The following is a 20,564-nucleotide window of genomic DNA, read 5'->3' as shown; positions in this document are numbered from 1 at the left end:
AGAATTGGGTACACTGGGATTCGAACCCGCGTCCTCTCAGACAAAGGATTTCGAATCCAGCGCACCAACCAACTCGGCCAGGACGGCTTCCTTAAATAGTTAGGAGAATATTCACTAAATGCTCTATGCACAAATTTAATTAAAAATGACCTTACGAAATATTACAAAAAAACAATAGATATTAACACAGAACCTGTTACAAATAGACCTATGAGATCAGCAGCGAAAAAGAAGGCTGGCATTAAAAACGTGTTTTTAAATCATTTTCTTTCATTTCAATGAATTGCCTCGTTTCATCAAAATTTATTAATCAGTCCTGGTTGAATTAAATAAAAAAAAAGGTTTTTTTTTAACTGGAAGTAAGGAGCGACATTAAAACTTAAAACAAACAGAAATTAATCCGTATATGAAATGGGTTTTCCCCTCCGCAATCCCTCGCTCTTTACGCTAAAAATTTTAATTGTTTTAAAAATTAGAATTGTGGCAAAGAGTCAAACTTTAGCGTAAAGAGTGAGGGATTGCGGAGGGGAAAACCCATTTCATACACGGAGTAATTTCTGTTCGTTTTAATTTTTAATGTCGCTCCTTACTTTCAGTTAAAAAAAAACTTGTTTTTTTATTTAATTTCGGAACGTTTTTGAATCAACGCATGTTTTGATTTTGGCTCTCCGCAGAGGAATAATTAAAACAAATTTGCATATTTTTTTTTTGGCTAATTGGCTTTCTCATAATTTTGACTGAATGATTTTGAGAAAAAACAGCGGGAGAGGAAGCCTAGTTGCCCTCCGATTTTTTGGTTAATTAAAAAGGCAACTAGAACTTTTCATTTTTTACGAATCTTTTTATTAGTAAAAGATATACGTAACTTATAAATTAGCTTACGTAAAGAACTTTTGTATGCTCATGTTTTTATTACATACATGAGGGGGTTTGCCTTCTCGTCAGTTCCTCGCTCTTAAAGCTTAAATTTCGTCCCAATTCATTAAGAATGACCCCTGAATCACAAAAGCCGTAGAATAAATAGTTGAAATTACTAAAAATACTTTAGCGTAAAGAGCGAGGTATTAGGAGGAGGTGAGTCCCTCATATGGGTAATAATTTCTGTTCGTTTTAAGTTTTAATGCTGTTCCTTACTTCCAGCTGAAAAAAAAACTTTTTAAATTTATTTTCAATTTTTTTTAAATAATGCTAGTAAATCCTGCGCTCCCTACATGGAAATTTTCTTCCACTATGACAAATTCCTCGATGGAAAGTTGCCCCAGCATATCCCCCTCTTCTCAACCCCTCCCCCAACCAAAAGATCCTCCTGAAAACGCCTGTACACTTCCCAATAACCATTAATATATGTAAGCACTGGTCAAAGTTTGTAAGTTGTAGCCCCTCCCACGAGGACTGTGGGGGAGTAAGTCGTCCCCAAAGACATAGTTATAAGGTTTTTTGACTACGCTGAATAAAATGGGTATCTCAGAATTTTGATCCGTTGACTTTTGGGAAAATAATTAGCGTGGAAGGGGGCCTAGGTGCCCTCCAATTTTTTTGGTCACTTAAAAAGGGCACTAGAACTTTTCATTTCCGTTGAAATGAGCCCTCTCGCAACATTCTAGGACAAATGGGTCGATACCATCACCCCTGGGAAAAAAACAAATAAACACGCATCCGTGATCTGCCTTCTGGCAAAAAATACAAAATTCCATATTTTTCCACAACTTCTACAGTAGGGTTCTCTGATACCCTGAATCTGATGGTGTGATTTGCGTTAAGATTCTATGACTCTTAGGGGGTGTTTCCTCCTATTTTCTAAAATAACGCAAATTTTCTCAGGCTCGTAACTTTTAATGGGTAAGACTAAACTTGATGAAACTTATATATTTAAAATCAGCATTAAAATGCTATTCTTTTGATGTAGCTATTGGTATCAATTTTTTCGAATTTTGGTTACTATTGAGCCGGGTCGCTCATTACTACAGTTCGTTACCACGAACTGTTTGACTTCGCTGAAGTAAGGATGCTGGGACTGTTTTGAAAAACTGTTTATTTTAGTTTTATTGATTTTATCCTCTTGTAAGTTGTTTTTTATTATATATCTTTGTATTACTGAAGATGGCCCTTGGACATAGGGCCGAAATGTTCATTCTAATTTGTTTCCAACTGTGTTGAGAAATTCCCTATTGTTTTTCTTGTTTTTGGTGTTTATCCTGTCCTTTCGTACACCCTTCCTGTTTACCTTCCCCAGATTTCTCAGGGTACCCATTTAGAGCTGGGTCGACTTTGGATGAGCTTACAGAGTCACGCCACTGACCCCCGTCTCAAATTAAATAATTGGTTACACCAGGACTCGAACCCCCACCCTCTCATACAAAGAATCCTAAATCCAGCGCACCAATACACTCAGCCAGGAAGGGTTGTAAATTATGCCTCAGTGGCAAATAAGGCTTCGATGGAAGAGTTGGTCTGTAAGAATTTCTTATTATTGGATCTATGATTTATTTAAAAGGGGTTGAATCTTTTCTTGATATAGCCTTGGAGGTTTGTGTGAATTAATTCATGTTACATAGAATGTGCCAGGTGTAAATCAAACAGTTTGTGGTAACGAGCTGTAGTAAGGAGCGACCCGGCTCAATAGTAACCGAAATTCAAAAAAATTAATTTTTGATACCAATATTTACATAAAAAAAAATTGCATTTTAATGCTGATTTTAAATATATATGTTTCATCAAGATCAATTATACCCATCATAAGTTACGAGCCTGAGAAAATTTGCCTTATTTTAGAAAATAGGGGAAAACACCCCCTAAAAGTCATACAATCTTAACGAAAATCACACCATCAGATTCAGCGTATCCGAGAACCTTATTGTAGAAGTTTCAAGCTCCTGTCTACAAAAATGTGGAATTTCACATTTTTGCCAGAAGACAGATCACGGACCATGTTTATTTGTTTTTGTTTTTTTGTTTTTTTCCCAGGGGTGATCGTGTCGACTGAGTGGTCCTAGAACAGTGGTTCTCAACCGGGGTCCACATGGACCCCTAGGGGTCCATGTAATATTCCTGGGGGTCTACAGGCAAAACACAACAAATTGGGGGTCCACAATGACATTTTGGGGGTCCATGAAGAAAACCAACTCAGAACGCTCTTTATTTTAAAAAAATTCAATTTCTACTGTAATTTACATTATTTTGAAAAATATAAATATTAATAATTCTTTCATTATTTTTTTTGTAGTTTCTTTTGACTTATAAATTTACCCCTCAGTCAGTGGCAAGAACAAGCGAAGGTGAAAATCTTTTAACTTCCCTCATGAAGAAGGCGGTGAGCTTTGATCTTTATTTTTAAGCAGGTATTTCCTTCCCAATGCCCGGTACCTAACCATAGATCTGCAACGACTTATCTATTACCCGTTGGTCAGTGGCAAGAGCAGATATCATAATCTTTCAACATATCTTAGGAAATGATGGTTTCCTGGCATCATATGAAATAAGCAAAATAATTGTAAAGGCCGGAAAACCCCATAATATTGGTGAAACAGTTATTTTACCCGCAGTTTCTGCTATAATTTCGTCAGTTATGAGACAAAATGCAATTGAAATTACTAATTCCATCCCTTTAAGCAACTCTTCTGTGACACGACGCATTGATGAAATGGTAGAGGATGTAGAAAAACAATTGATAGCTCATTTGCATGTGAAACAGTTTGCCCTTCAAATTGGTGAATCAAGTTTAAGAGATAATGAGGCCCTTTTATTAGCATATGTTAGATTTAATAATGAAGGACCAAAAGAGGAAATGCTTTTTGCTAGAAGTCTTACGACAGACAAAAAAGGTGAAACAATTTTTAATGAAGTTGCTACTTATTTCAAGGAAAACAATATCCCACTTAAAAATATAATTGCTTGTGCTACTGATGGTGCACCATCTATGACAGGCAGATACTAAGGTTTTATTGCACATACAAAAACAGTCCTAGAAGTAGATTGTATTCACAGTGTGATACACCGTCAACACTTAATTATAAAGAAAGTGAGTGCACGTCTGCATGATGCCCTTTCTGTTGTAATAAAAGTAGTAAACCATATTAAATCAAATTCTCTCCAAGACCGCCTTTCTTGTGAATTCTGTAAGCAAAATGGAGAAGAGTTTGAGTGGCTTGTATTACATATAGAGGTGAGATGGCTATCAAAGGGGAATTGTCTTAAGCATTTCATTGCACTTTGGGATCCTATTGTTTCCTTTCTTGCTGACACACAACTTGGAGCGAAACTGCTTGCAAATAAAAGTGATGTGTTTTACTTATCAGATATATTTGAAAAACCTAATACACTTAATAAACAGCTCCAAGAAAACGATTATGATCTGATATCTAGTAAAAGTGCTATTGCTGCTTTTCTAAGAAAACTACAGCTGTATAAGAATAATATCAGGCGTCGTGCATTTGACCAGTTTCCTTGTTTGGCCTGTGCTAGCAGCGATTTGCAAGATGAAGATCTTGCATTATATGGTGAATATTTAGAAAATATACATCAAGATATGCAAACTCGGTTTAGCGACCTACTCGGGATGAACAGATTCCGATTTAGGTTTCAATTCCTTTTGAAGTTAATGTTGCCGAAATAGAACTGTCTTTGCAAGAGCCCCTCATCGAATTACAAAGTGATGAAATAACACGTGAAAAATTCAAAGATGAAAAGTACATATATGGAAAACAACCGACGTTACTACAAAGTACCCTTTGCTCTGGGATAAAGCGAAGTTTTACGTTATTGCTTTTCCTATCTTATCTTGTTGAAGCGAGATTTAGTCGTGTTTCTCAAATGTTATCAAAAGCTCGCCATAGACTTGACATTGTGAAAAGAAGAGAAGCATCAACCACAGGGATCTCATTGAATAAACATGCCTTTTCCTTCTTTTTTTAATCACACACTTAATTTCAACTCTTTTTTGTATTGAGTTTACAAAAATAATGTTGGGGTGAATTAAACTACCTGAGGAGCTCTACTCTCCATGATTTTGAGTTGCTTGCCCATTGAAGAAACAATGTAATATTGTAGTTATTATCACAATAATAGTAATAATAACAATAATTATTATTATTATAGTAGAATATTTTATTTGTATTAAACTAGTTTTCATTTAAAAATAAAGCTTAATCGTATACTATTTCTTTGATAATTAAAACCTTAAATTTTATTTTAGTGAAGAATAGAAAATTGTTCTTATGTCCAATAGCTATGAAGGGGTCCACCAAGATAAAAAGAAGAGAAAAAGGATCCGTGGGTAAAAAAAAGGTTGACAACCACTGTCCTAGAATGTCACGACTGGGCTCATTCTAACGGGAAGTAAAAGTTCTAGTGCCCTTTTTAAGTTACCAAAAAATTGGAGGGCACCTAAGCCCTCTCCCACGCTCATTTTATCCCAAAAGTCACCGGATCAAAATTCTGAGATAGCCATTTTATTCACCATAGTTGAAAAACCTAATAACTATGTCTTTAGGGACGACTTACTTCCCAGCAGTCCCCGTGGGAGGGGCTGCAAGTTACAAACTTTGATCCATGTTTACATATAGTAATGGTTACTGGGAAGTGTACAGACGTTTTCAGGGGGATTTTTGTGTTTAGAGGGGAGATTTGAGGGGGGATTATGTGGGAGGATGTTTAAATGGAGAAACTTGTCATGGGGGAAGAGAATTTCAATGAAGGGGACGTAGGATTTTCTAGCATTATTGGAAAAAACAATGAAAAAATAAATATGAAAAGTTTTTTTTCTACTGAAAGTAAGGAGCAGCATTAAAACTTAAAACGAACAAAAATTATTACGCATAAGAGGGGCTTACCTCCTCGTTATACCTCACTCTTTACACCAAAGTATTTTTAGTAATTTCAACTATTTATTCAACGGCCTTTGTGATTCAGAGCTCATTCTTAAGGAATTGGGACAAAATTTAAGCTTTAGGGTAAAGAGCGAGGTATCGACGTGGGTTGAACCCCCTCATACACACAATAAAACATACAAATGTAGAAGTTCGTTACGTAAATTAATTCGTAAGTTACGTATATTTTTTACCAATGAAAACATTCGTAAAAAATTAAGAGTTTTAGTTGCTTTTTTAAGTAATCAAAAAATTGGAGAGCAACTAGCCCTCCTCCCTCACTCCTTTTTTGTCAAAATCTTCCTATTAATTGCAATTAATTAATTCGCAAATTATGTTTTAATTATTTATGTGCCGAGAGCCAAGATCAAAACATGCATTAATTCAAAAACGTCCAGAAATTAAATAAAAAAACACTTTTTTTTAAATGAAAGTAAGGAGCAACATTAAAACTTAAAACGAACAGAAATTACTCCGTATATGAAAGAGGCTTTTCCTCCTCAATGCCCCGCACTTTACGCTAAAGTTTCTTACTGTTTTAAAAATAGAGTTAAGAGAAAGAGTCAAACTTCAGCGTAAAGAGCGAGGCGCTTAGGAGGAAACGTTGAAAATAAAAGAAAAATTGCAGTAAAACTAGACCAGGATTTACCAATAGACACACTAGGCCCTGCGGCTTTCACTATTCCCGAAGTTTTTAGGAATTTTCGGAGAACCTTGCCAAAAGGAGTGGCAAAAATGCTTGGGCCTAGAAGTGTCAAAGCTTTGAATCTGTTTTTGAGCGAACCAAAATCTTTAGCCTGTGAGATTTCAACAGTTAATATCATTATATATCAAATATTCAGTTTAATTTTATTAGTTCTTGCCGAAACTATTAATCTATTTTGAAATAAAAAAAATACTTTGAAATAGGGAATTTTTAAAAACTTGAAACTTTGGCAATCAAAACAAAAACAAATTAGTTTGAATAAAAACTTTCCAAAAAAGATCTTTTATATAGAAACGTAAAGGCCATATTAAACTTAAGATCAGAAGAAATTAAATTCTACAATAACTCAAATTCAAAGCAACCAGAAATTACTATTTAAAAAAAAAATTAAATCCAAAACGAACAGAATTAATTAAACAATCATAGCGAAAAAGCATATAACAGGTACTAATATAAATGAATAAATAAATCTCTAAACGAGTTAAGCTTAAGTTGAATATGCAAATCAGTCTTAAAACGAACAAACATATTTTGCTATTGAAGTTTCAATGAAACCAAAACCCCCAAAAATTAAATAAACAATCATAGCAAACAACAAACAGTAGGTACTAATATATGAATGAACAAATATTTGAATTAAATATAAATATATGAATAAATAGATGTTGAATAAACAAATATTGAGACGAGTGAAACTTAAATGGAACATGCAAATCAAGCTCAAAACGAAAAAAAAAATCACTACAAACAAGAGTTTGAGTTTGGCCTCTCTCTCTCACTGCAAAAGTCAAAAGCCTATTATGTCATTGTTACTTTATTGAGAACGAGTTATATTATAAATGTTTTTCTATGCTAATTACAACGTTGAAAATTAACATAAAAAATACAGTAAATTTAAAATTTGAACTGATGAGCTTTCAGCAATTAATTTCATTATATATTGAAGACTGTTCAAGACAAATATACCTTCACTACAAAAAAGAGTTTTCTTGTTCAGCTATTACAGCATTGAAAATGAAAATGAAATTACAGTGAAATAAAATCTTGAACTAACGATCTTTCAACAGTTCATAGCATTATATATCAAGCATTCAGTTACTCTCTAAGACTGTTCTAAGACTGTTTTGGCACAACCCAAATTCTTGTTTGTAGTAATTTTTGTTCGTTTTAAGCTTGATTTGCATATTCAATTTAAATTTAACTCGTTTAAAGATTTTTTTTATCTACATTAGTACCTATCGTATTACTATGATTACTATGGTACCTACCGTTTGCTATGATGGTTTTAATTCCTGTTCGTTTTGGGTCTCATTTACACTTCAATAGCAAAAGTTTTGTGGCCGAATAAGCTTTATTTGTATATTCAGCTTAAGCTAAACTCGTTTCAAGATTTATTTATTCATTTATATTAGTATTTGTTCTATGCTTTTTCACTATGATTGTTCATTTAACTTCTGTTCGTTTTGGGTGTCATTTATTCTTTAATAGTAATTTCTGGTCATTCTGAGTTTCATTTGTTGTCAATTTTTATTTCTTCTGATATTAACTTTTTTTTTCCATTAGTTCCATAAGTCCTTGAGAAGTAATGCTGTGTTGCAACAAGGAAAATTTATCACATGTGTTGGGTTAAGATTAAGCAGTTTAAATAATAAATTAATCTTCCTCTCACCATTTCAACTGATTTCTATAAGACATTTACCTGAAAATGTAACCGATGGAGATCCGTTGAAAGCGCTCGTATTTGAACAACTGAAGTAAACAAGAGTTGGGAATGCTCATCTAAGGATTGATGAATGCTGACATCAATAGAAGCAGACCATTTGTAACTATAGATGTATCCTGGAAGGAAATCATTTATACAATCGATGAATTTAATTTCGGGAAATACTACCACAACTTATTGTTAGTGTATAGTTGCAAAATTAAGGAAGTAACGAATATTTGTTAGAATCTTAGCTTGAGCAATTTAGTTTCTTAAAATAATACAATTGTAATGTGTTGTAATGTGTCTGGAAAATTTCAGAACGATTTAAATTTATCTTTTAAGGTGTATGTAATGCTATTCACAAAATAATATTTTTGACTCATTGCTTTAAAAATAGGCCAGTTCCAAAATTTTTTTTATTTGTTTTACTGAAATAATTTAGTTCCCATTTTTGAATCTACAACTATTGACTCTTTGCTTCCAGCATAAACTAAAAAGAATTCTACTCACGAAAACACAAAAGATCATTTCTCGTACAACTCCAAAAAACCAACTCAATGGCTTGCGTTTCAACCGAAACTGGAACCCCAGCCATGTATTAATTTTTGAAACACCTCGATCAGTAATAATGATTCGGGAATTAACAAGTAGTAAGTGAGGCAGTCGAAAAAAAACTCAAACAGAACAATATTTTTTTTTTAATACAGGGATTTAGAGGAGTATTCACTCAAATCTCTATTCACAAATATAATTAAAAATGACTTAACAAATTATATTAAAATACGAATGGCCAATACCGACGAACCAGTTACTAAGAGACCTTTTTAAAAGTTACGTTAGGTGCTAAAAAGGCAAGATTAGTATTATAAGCCTGTTCGTATTTTCTACCTGAATGAATTGGATCATGTCGCATGGTTTTATCTTCAGTCTTTCGTTCAGACTTTTGTAGAAGCTGTGATTCTGGGACTGTTTTATTTTTCAATTTTAGTCTTAAAATTCCATTTTGTTGTAAGTTTTACTTTAATTATATAATTTTGCTGAGGAAGCCTCTTAACATTAGAGCCAAAAAACTCTTAAGGTTTATACATTTCCACGGCCTTAGGAAAGTTCCCTGTTGTTTCACTTGTTTTTGCTTTTATGATGGAACGGTAGTGTGGTCTTCGTCGTTATTTACTACCAAATAGTTTACAATAATTGATCTTTAAACTTTAACAGCAAGAAATCAGATATTTATGGGGCCAGTATCCCACATCCTGTTTTGGTTAGGCCTGGGAAGGATTTGAAAAAAGATCCAAAATTAAAAAAGTAAGTTTTTTCAATTGAAAATAAGGGGCACAACTAAATTTTCAAACAATTAGAAATTACCCAAAAAATGAGGTTTGGGGTTGCCCCCTCTTTAATTCCTTAATATTTACGCTAAAGTATGATTTTGTCAAAATTATTTAAGGATAACTGCAGAAACACAAGCCGTTGAGCCGTTTGTTTGGAATAAGAAACTTTTTTAAAGCCCTTAAAAACTTTACTGTACCGAAGAGGAGTTGAGGAAGGCGCAACCTCCCTTATATATAAAAAATGTTCTTAATTTTTAAGCCTTATTGTTGAGCATTACTTTCACTTTAAAAAACAACTTTTTTTTTAATCAGCCGCTAAGGATCACTGAGCAGGCAACTTAGAGAAGATATATATATTTTTTTTTTTTTTTTTTTTTTTGATGGGGTTGTAAGCATCCATAAAAAGGTTTTGCTACAATATGAAGGTGTGGCACATTTTCAGATAAAATCTACAAAATTCTGTCATGTTACTCAAAACTTCAAGGAAAGATTTTCTCCGGTTTACTCCCTTTATTGAAGATAGGCTATTCGTAGAATGTATAAGAAATGCTTATTTCATAATAACTTATAATCAGTCTCACCTTTTTGGACCTTTATCCTGCTGCTTAAGGAAAGAAGCATTATAAATAACATTAAAGCCATGAGTGCTCTTGAATATGTCATCGCTTGAAGCAATATTAGCTGGAAACACGGTAGGGAAACACAGAAATGCTGTAAAAAGGTTCTAGAGAAAGCCTTTGCTTTCAATTAATTATGTTCTATTTCTTACTGTTTCCATAGGAGAAACTCTGGGAAGTTAATTAAGCATGTAAAAGGAGCTGCAGTAAAAAGAAGCAGTCTGTAACAGTGAACTGCCACTGCCTTTTTATTGCAAATGGCAAAGAGAAATATGTTTTCTGAACACAAAAGGTCAGATTTGTTACGAAACATCTTTTATGCTGTAAGTTTCTAAATATCAAACAGTTTGTGGTAACGAACTGTGGTAAGGAGCGACCCGGCTCAATAGTAAACGAAACTCTAAAAAACGGAATTCTGATGCTAAAAGATACATCAAAAGAATTGGATTTTCATGCTGATTTTAAATATATAAGTTTCATCAAACTTAGTCTTTTTCATCAAAAGTTACGAGCCTGAGAAAATTTGCCTTATTTTTGAAAATAGAGGGAAACACCCATTAAAAGTCATAGAATCTTAACGAAAATCACACCATCGCATTCAGCGTATCAGAGAACACTATAGCGGAAATTTCAAACTCCTATCTACAAAAATGTGGAATTTCGTATTTTTGCCAGATGACAGATCAGGGGTGCGAGTTTATTTTATTTTATTTTATTTTTTTCCCAGTGGTCATCGTATTGACCAAAAGGTCCTAGAATATTGCAAGAGGGCTCATTCTAACGGAAATAAAAAGTTATAGTGCCCTTTTTAAGTGACCAAAAAAATTGGAGGGCACCTAGGCCCCCTCCACGCTCATTTTTTCCCAAAGTAAACGGATCAAAATTTTGAGATAGCCATTTTGTTCCGCATAGTCAAAAACCATAAAAACTATGTCTTTGGGGATGACTTACCCCACAGAGTTCCTGGGGGAGATGCTGCAAGTTACAAACTTTGACTAGTCTACATACAATAATGGTTATTGGGAAGCGTACAGACGTTTTCAGGATGATTTTTTTTTTTGGTTTGGGGGTGGGGTTGAGGGGAGGGGTTTATATGGAAGGATCTTACCTTTAAGGAATATGTCATGGGGGAAGAGAAATTCAATGAAAAGGGCGCGGGATTTTCTAGCATTACTCTAAAAAAAAACAATGAAAAAATAAATATGAAAAAGTCTTTTAATTGAAATTAAGGAGTAGCATTAAAACTTAAAACGAACAGAGATTATTATGCTTATGAGCGGTTCTAAAAATACTTTAGCATAAAGAGCGAGGTATTTAGGAGAAGATAAATACCTCGCTCTTTATGCTAAAGTATTTTTAGTAATTTAAACTATTTAATCTACGGCCTTTCTGATTCAGGGGTTATTCTTAAAGAATTGGGACAAAACTTAAGATTTATTGCAAAGAGCGAGGTATTAACGAGGTGAAAAAAACCCCTCATATACATAATAAAAATATAAAAATATAAAAGTTTGTTACGTAAGTTGATTCTTAAGTTACGTATAATTTTTACTAATAAAAACGTTCGTTAAAAATTATAAGTTCTAGTTGCCTTTTTAAGTAACCGAAAAATTGTAGCGCAACTTGGCCTCCTTCCCAACCCCTTATTTCTCAAAATCGTCTGATCACAACTAAGAGAAAGCCATTTAGCCAAAAAAAGAATTAATATGCAAATTTCATTTTAAAAATTTATGTGCGGAGAGCAAAAATCAAACATACATTAATTCAAAAACGTTCAGAAATTAAGTAAAAAAACTAGTTTTTTTAACTGAAAGTAAGGAGCGACATTAAAACTTAAAACGAACAGAAATTACTCCGTATATGAAATAGGTTGTCCCCTCCGCAATCCCTCGCTCTTTACGCTAAAGTTGACTCTTTGCCACAATTCTGCTTTTAAAAACAATTAAAAGCTTTAGCGTAAAGAGCGAGGGATTGCGGAGGGGACAACCTATTTCACGGAGTAATTTCTGTTCGTTTTAAGTTTTAATGTCGCTCCTTACTTTCATTAAAAAAAACTAGTTTTTTTTTAATATTTTCGTAGAATGAACTGTGCGAAGCTATTTAGGACTTTAAAAGAAGCTGCACAACAGAGATGCAGCATGGAACGCCTGAAATCTTTTTATAATCATCTTTTTATAATTAATTGAAAAAAATATATATTCGTGGTATAGAACATATGGTAAAAGTTGTTTGCATAAGATACTGCCAAATTTTTGTAGCAGGACATCGGTGAATTTAATTAAGCTTTTAAAAGTAGGCACAGTAAAAATGGAGCAGAAAGCTGTTCCCTTCTTTTACTAAAACCATAAAAGAAAAGTATGGTTTAAACAGAGAGCACTGTAGAAATCAAGTTTAAAGTTTAATCAAGTTTAAAGTAGCTAAAGTAAAAAAAAAACACACAGAAAGCTACTGCTTTGTTTTATTACAAAAAGAAAGAGCAATGCATGCTCTGAACCAAACGTTCAGGGTTCTTAAAAAAGAGGGTATTTTGAACTGGAGGTTTTAATTTTTTCAGAAATTAAACACTATGAAATTATTTAAGTTTTTAAAGTAGCTGTAGCAGAAAGCAACAACGTGAGGTGCCTAACCACTACCATTTCTTATTAAGTATTAAATTTAAGAAATAAATTTTTTCAACTGAAAGCGGGGAACAACAATAAAACTTAAAAAAAACAGAACTTATTCCATATATGAGGGGGCTTCCCCTTTAAAAGTTCTCGCTCTTGAAGTGAAAGTTTAATTTTTTGTCCCCATCCCTTAAGAACAACTGGTCAAACACTAAGAGTGTTTAATAGGAATAAATGGGTTTTTTTCAAGCACCACAAAATTTTAGGATACAGATCAAGGGACTCAAGAGGGGTTAGCCACGCTCATGTGCGGAATATTTTCAGTTTGTTCCAAGTGTTACTGTTGCTCCTTAATTACAGCTAAAAAAAAATTTTAACCTAGTTTCTGGGAATTTGTCAAACCATACCTAGGCCTAACCAATATATGATGTAGGCAACCTTCCACATAACCCCCTCAATTCCTTGCTTTAATTTTTTTTTTTTTAATAATTGTAAATTGACTGTTACCGTTTAAGATCAAAACTGGAAAATAGCGCGCCAAGAATGATATTCTTCCCTAAAAAAAAAAAAAAAAAATTTCATGTTCTTTAAAATACTGAAAAATTTTTGGCCTCAGGAAAAGCAATGATCCCCGATACCAGTGAAGAATGGGAATCCACATATCTCCTCAAATCTACACCAAAGCACTTAAGCTAGCTTAGAACTGAACAGCAAGAAGTCCCTAGGACCTCCAATATGAATGGAGGCTCTATACAATCCTGGGCCCATCTTGGTCACTACATGATTTACAGCACTTGGCGATGCTCTTCTATCAACAAGAGTCAAAATGCTGCACAGACAGTCCCAAGCCTATTATCTCCGACTCGTTATATATTCATGCCTCCGATTATTATACTACTATGGGAAGGCAACCAATAGTAGATAAATTAGATAAAAAGATGTTTTTTGGCCCGAAAATGAACTATCCATATAATCAGAATTCCTTGCGAATGCCGTGTAATTTACTAGGCAGAAAGTGAGATAAGAAGAATTTTTCAGGCGGAATAGTCCACATGAAATTTTCTGGGGGAAAATTTCAGCAAAAAAAGAAATTTCCGCGGTGAATTTTCTGAGGCGGGGGGTGCTTTACATAGGAAGAACTTGCTGTGGAAAAATTTTCTGATGGGAGAAGAATTTTCATGGATGGGAGTTAAATTGTCTGGTAATATGTAAAAAAAAAAACCCATTAGAAATTAAATAAAAAACAAGTTCAATTGAAAGTAAAGATTAAAGTTGCAACTTAAAATAACAGAAATTATTACGTATACGAAGAAAGTTTACCCCCTGCTCAATACCTCTCTCTTTGCGATTAAATTCGAAATTTTGACCCAATTTTTTAAGAACCACTCCTGAAACACAGGGGCCGTTTCATTAGAACAATAAGAGCCTTTTTTATTTAAAAGCTTTTTAGATTCAAAAAAATGTAATAAAAGAATAAGTTTTTAAAAAGAAATTAAGGAGAAACATTACAATTCAAAACGAATAGCAATTCTTCAGTATATGAAGGGTTGCCCCTCCTCAATACCTTGCTCTTTATGCTAATTCTGTTAGCACTTTTAAAAAGCTTCGTATTCTACTCAAACGGTCCCTGTGTTTTTGTAACCGTTCTTAAGAAACTATGACAAACAGTCAAACTTTAGCGTAAAGAGCAAGGTATTGAGGAGGAGGAAAGCCCTAATATACGGAATAATTTCTGTTGGCTTTGGCTTTTAATGTTGCTCCTTACTTTCAGTTAAAAAATACTTGTTTTTTATTTCATTTATGATAATTTGTCAAATATTGCTGATAAATATGGCTCGCCCTCAATAAGATATACCCCCTCATTATGGGAAACTCCTTCTTGGATATGTCATCCCATGAAAATTGCAACCTCCCCCCGTCAAATTACTTCCAAAGAGTTCTACCCTCGCTATAAATCTCCCTTCCTGTAAACTTTCTTGAAGACGATTCAGCCTGAAAAATTCTCCTTAGCATACTTCCTTTTGAAAAAGACTTTAATTTCTAATTGATTTCCCTATCACTCCGGGAATGCCCCTTTCTGTGGAAATATTTTCCCGGAAATCTACAGATGGGATATAAACCAGATGGAAAGAACACCTTAAGAGCATTTAAATTCAATGATCCTCCCAGATCTATAGTTGCTTAACAGCCTCCTTGTAATTGCCGCAAACCCAAGCCCACCCCCACTTGATTCTGAGATACAAATTTTCTTACCAAGGGCTTAAAGACACACAAAGTGGCAGGCCCAGATGGAATCCAACCGGAGTTACTAAAAGTAAATCGCCATCCCCTTGTTGTCCTATACCTAAAAATTTCTTCTTCTGTTTGGGAAGAAGGTCACTTCCCCTCTTCATGGTGTGAAGTCATGATAGTTCCACTCCATAAGAAAGGGTTGAAAGCAATCTCTGATAACTACCGGCTTATAAGCCTTGCGAGCCACGCCACTAATATACTCACTAGATTGATGCTGGAGCGTATAAGAGCTATATCTTCAGCTGTTTTTTCAGAATGTCAGGCCGGTTTTCACGCAAATAGATCAACGATTGATCAGATAATTACGGTCCGTCAGGTTATGGAAAAAATATATTGAACTTGGACGTAGTATTTTCCACCTTTTCATTGACTTTAAGCAGGCTTTCGTCCTCATACTGAACTAGCATTCATGCTGAACTGTACTGAACTGGCATTCATTCAGTCAGTACTGAACTAGCATTCATTCAGTGAACATCTGTATTTGCACAATACAATTTTCAGCCGGATTAACTCTGACAAGTAAATTCTTTGACATTTTTTCAATGAATTCGGAGTAATAGCATCATTTTTGCGAGCACTATACAAAATTGGATGTGAATTATCTTGGGCGTTTATCTATTTTTTGAAAATTATAAACATTATTGGAAATAAATATGGTTAAGAAAAGCGAGAAGCGATCAAGACAAAGTGATTTAGAGGATCCACAGAGTCAACTAATAATATCTCAAAGTTAGATAAAATCCTTCAAATAGTCGAAGCAATTAAAAATGGTATCTTAGAAATAAAAATGGAAATCGTTGACATTAAATCTGATTTAGAGTCCCTAAAATCTCGCGTGGAAGATCTAGAATTAGCAAGAACGGCCCAAGTAAATGAATTATCTAATATCAAGTAGGAAACATCGGCATTACGAAACCAAATTGAAAAGGAACCTGGTTTGGGTGAATTAGCATCTAGAGTCCTTGTGTTAGAAAACATGAATAGAAGAAGGAATGTTATTATATGGAACATTAAAAGTGAACCTAAATCAAGGGCTCAAGACCATGTTGATATCTTACTTTCCCACCTTGGATTTAATATCTGATTTGAGCTACTTGAGTTTACGGATAGATTTATCAAAATCCAGCTTCAGGATGATAACGACAAATTCTGTATGCTTCAGGGAAACAAGAAATTACGTGAAAACCCGTTCGAAAGAGGAGCTGGACGTGAATCCCCTTATATCTATATGACAGATGATGTGACAAAAGGAGTTCGTGACATTCGCAATTCCCTCAGAATTAAACAAAAAGAATTTAAAGCAAGGGGAATTAGTGCTTGGATCCCCCCCAGTGGTCCCACCTGTATTGTACTTAATTGATAATGAAGAAAAAGTAAAGCTTAATTGGTATTAAGCAAAAAAACAAGTTTTGTTAAATGAAAGTAAGGAGCGACATTAAAACTTAAAACGAACAGAAATTACTCCGTATATGAAAGGGGCTTTTCCTCCTCAACGCCGCACTCCTTACGCTAAAGTTTGACTCTTTCTCTTAACTCTACATTTTAAAACAGGTAAAAACTTTAGCGTAAAGAGCGGGGCGCTGAGGAGGAAAAGCCCCTTTCATATACAGAGTAATTTCTGTTTGTTTTAAGTTTTAATGTTGCTCCTTACTTTCATTTTTAAAAAAACTTGTTTTTTTTTTTTGTTTAATTTCTGGACGTTTTTGAAGTAATGATTGTTTTGATCTTTGCTCTCCGCACTTAAATAATTAAAACGAAATTTGCATTTTAATTTTTTTGGCTAAATGGCTTTTTCATAGTTTTAATCGGAAAATTTTGAAAAAAAGGAGCGAGGGAGGAGGCCTAGTTGCCCTCCAATTTTTTGATTACTTGAAAAGGCAACTATAACTTTTAATTTTTTAAGAACGTTTTCATAAGTAAAAAATATACGTAACTTACGAATTAACTTACGTAGCGAACTTCCATATTCGTACGTTTTTATTGCGTATATGAGGGGACTCAGACCTCTTCGATACCTTTCTTTTTACATTAAAGCATAAATTTGTCCCAATTCCTTAAGAATGACCCCTGAATCACAAAGGCCGTAGAATAAATAGTTTAAGTTACTAAAAATACTTTAGCTTAAAGAGTGAGGTATTACGAGGAGGTAAACCCCTCATATGCGTAATAATTTCTGTTCGTTTTCAGTTTTAATGCTGCTCCTCACTTTCAGTAGAAAAAACTTTTCATGTTTATTTTTCAATTGTTTACTTAAATAATGCTAGAAAATCCTGCGCCCCCTCCATTGAAAGTCTCTTCCCCCATGAGAATTTTCTCCATGGAAAGATCCTCCTACGTAACCCCCCTCAGCTCTCCCTCCTCCCAACCAAAAAAATCCCCCTGAAAACGTCTGTACACTTCCCAGTAACCATTATTATATGACTTTTATGGGGGTGTTTCCCCCTATTTTCAAAATGAGGCAAATTTTCTCAGGCTCGTAACTTTTGATGGGTAAGACTAATCTTGATGAAACTTATATATTTAAAATCAGCATTAAAATGCAATTCTTTTCATGTAACTATTGGTATCAAAATTCCATTTTTTAGAGTTTCGGTTACTATTGAGCCGGGTCACTCCTTACTACAGTTCGTTACCACGAACTGTTTGATAAAGTCCTGTAAGTGAGATACATGTATGAGAAATAGATATAAAGATAAAAATAGTCGCTTAGTATTTTTTTGTGGATTTATAGTTTATGATGAGTATTTGTGATTTATTTGGATTTGTGATTGTAGTTGGCCTATGATCTAGCTCATATGTCCATGTTAAATTGCGCTCGCCTTCGTATGATGATACGAATAATGGCTGAAATAAATAAGAAGCCAAGAAGAGATTATGTTCTTCTGTTTTTCCTTTTCTTTTTTGTTCCTGTTGTTATTCTTATTTCTACTTTATTTTTCATTGTTCTTATTTTCGAAATATTCGTCTTTTTTCTCTTCTTCTTTACTTTTCTTTCCTCTTTTTGTCTTTACATTGGCTCACTGACATGGGATGCGGAATTATCATTGAATTTAGATTATGGATGATTTGAGTATTTTTAAAGTCCCTGCTGGTAGGTTGGAGGAACTGGAAAAATATCCTCTTGACATAAATAAATATTTTCATAAATTTTCGTCACAAGATCAAGATTTGTCAGTTCCTTATATTGCACCTAAAAATAAATATTTATGTATTCATTATCTTCCACTTTTAAATAATCACATAAAACGAATGTCATTTTGGAATTGTAAAGGACTAAATAGCAGCCTAAATTTTTTGCATGATTTTTTAAAAGTATCTTCAACAGATGTGTTAGAAGTTTGTGAAACATTGCTTGACGAAAATAATACATTTCAACATTATGAAAAGTATCGATTTTTCGGTGTTAGTCTCAAAAAGATCAGGAGGGGAAGAGTAGGTCATTGCTAGATGCTCTCACCCAACAACACCATCTATTTTATGTAATAGGAGATTTTAATGTTGATTTAATGCGTCATAATGCTGTGACATCTAATAAGGGAATGACATTTTTGAACATTTCATTTTCGCATGGTCTGTTACCTACTTGCTTACTACCGTCAAGAATTTGTGATAACCAGGCAACTCTTATGGATAACATTTTCACATCGCAAAATTGTTTTGAGACCCATATTATTTTAGATGATACGTCTGATCATTGTGTTGTTGTTTCTGACTTCCCTGGATCAGGAATGGAGCGTGGAAAGACACCAAATAAAAGTTATAAGAGGGTAATTAACCAGAAAATAATTGATGAGATGAAAATAAAAATAAGAGATATAGACTGGAGTGATCTGTTAAATATTGAAGACCCAAATCATTCAATTGCTTTATTTTATAGTAAGTTTAACCAAATATTTGACCGAGTATGTTCTTTGGTATTAAGAAAAAGTCAGGATTTACCTCGTAAGCCATGGGTTACTCAAAGCTTGTTAAATAGCATAAAGAAAAAAATAGATTATATAAGGTAAAGATGCAGTATCAAAATGAAATTAATATTGAAACCTTTAAAAAATATAAAAATCGGTTATACTTTTGTTCTCAGAGAGGCAGAAGCAAAATATTATCAAAAGAAATTTCGTGAATGCGATTCACCGCGGAAAACATGGAAAATAATAAAAAACAGAATAAATAATGTCAAAACAAAAAATATTTCATCCCATATTACAACTAATGAAGGAGTTAAAATAACGGATGAGAGAGTAATGGCAGAAGCATTTGCTAACCATTTTAGGAAAATTGGCCGTGGTCTGGTGGATCAAACTTCTGATGGGACACATAATCATAGAAAATATATTCCAAATCAATTAGATAAGACTATTTTTATGTACCCTATCCAGTTCTTGGAATTCCATAAAGCTGTTACTAGTTTGAAAAACGGATTTTCGATAGGATGTGACGGTATGTCGACTTCTCTCTTTAAAGAATTAGTTGAAGTACTTAGTCAGCCGCTTTTATTTATTTTTAATTCTTGCATGAAAAATGGTCTTTTTCCAGTTTTTCTTAGAGTAGCTAAGGTTTTACCTTTGTTTAAAAAAGGCGATAAAGATAATCCAAATAATTACAGGCCTATTGCTATTTTATCACTTGTTCCTAAAGTTTTTGAAAAAATAATAAAGAGTAGATTTACTTCATTTCTTGTAAAGAATAATTTTTTCTCCCAATCAGTTTGGTTTCTTGCGTGGTAGGTCAACAGAGCAAGCAGTAGCTCTTTTACATAATTAAATAAAAAAAAAACAAGTTTTTTTAACTGAAAGTAAGGAGCGACATTAAAACTTAAAACGAACAGAAATTACTTCGTATATGAAAGAGGCTGCTTCCTCATCAACGCCCCGCTCTTTACGCTAAAGTTTGACTCTGTCTATCAATTCTTCTTTTTAAAACAGTAAAAAACTTTAGCGTAAAGAGTAGGGCGTTGATGAGGAAGCAGCCTCTTTCATATACGAAGTAATTTCTGTTCGTTTTAAGTTTTAATGTCACTCCTTACTTTCAGTTAAAAAAACTTGTTTTTTTTTTATTTAATTTCTGAACGTTTTTGAATCAATGCATGTTTTGATTTTGGCTCTCCGCAGAGGAATAATTAAAACGAAATTTGCATTTTTTTTTTTTTTGGTTAAATGGCTTTCTCATAATTTTGATCGAATGATTTTGAGAAAAAAAGAGCGAGGGAGGAAGCCTAGTTGCCCTCCGATTTTTTGGTTAATTAAAAAGGCAACTAGAACTTTTAATTTTTTACGAATATTTTTATTAGTAAGAGATTTACGTAACTTATAAATTAGCTTACGTAAAGAACTTTTGTATTCTCATATTTTTATTACATATATGAGGGGGTTCGCCCCCTTGTCAGATCCTCGCTCTTTACACTAAAGCTTAAATTTTGTCCCAATTCATTAAGAATGACCCCAGA

At 33.6% G+C, this 20,564-nt stretch overlaps 1 protein-coding gene across 1 annotated transcript in view; it reads right to left on the bottom strand.

The window, feature by feature from the left end:
* LOC136034318 (uncharacterized) overlaps positions 1-20,564 on the bottom strand; it is an 88,511-nt gene that overhangs the window by 47,643 nt on the left and 20,304 nt on the right. The window contains exon 3 of the mRNA XM_065715453.1: positions 8,270-8,409. Within this exon, the coding sequence (XP_065571525.1) occupies positions 8,270-8,409 (140 nt within the window). The remainder of the gene's footprint in view (positions 1-8,269; positions 8,410-20,564) is intronic.

This window comes from Artemia franciscana, chromosome 13 (genome assembly GCF_032884065.1).
Source record: "Artemia franciscana chromosome 13, ASM3288406v1, whole genome shotgun sequence".
NCBI lineage: Eukaryota > Metazoa > Arthropoda > Branchiopoda > Anostraca > Artemiidae > Artemia > Artemia franciscana.
Note: the sequence above shows the minus strand (reverse complement) of the source record. Positions and strands in the feature narration are given on the sequence as shown.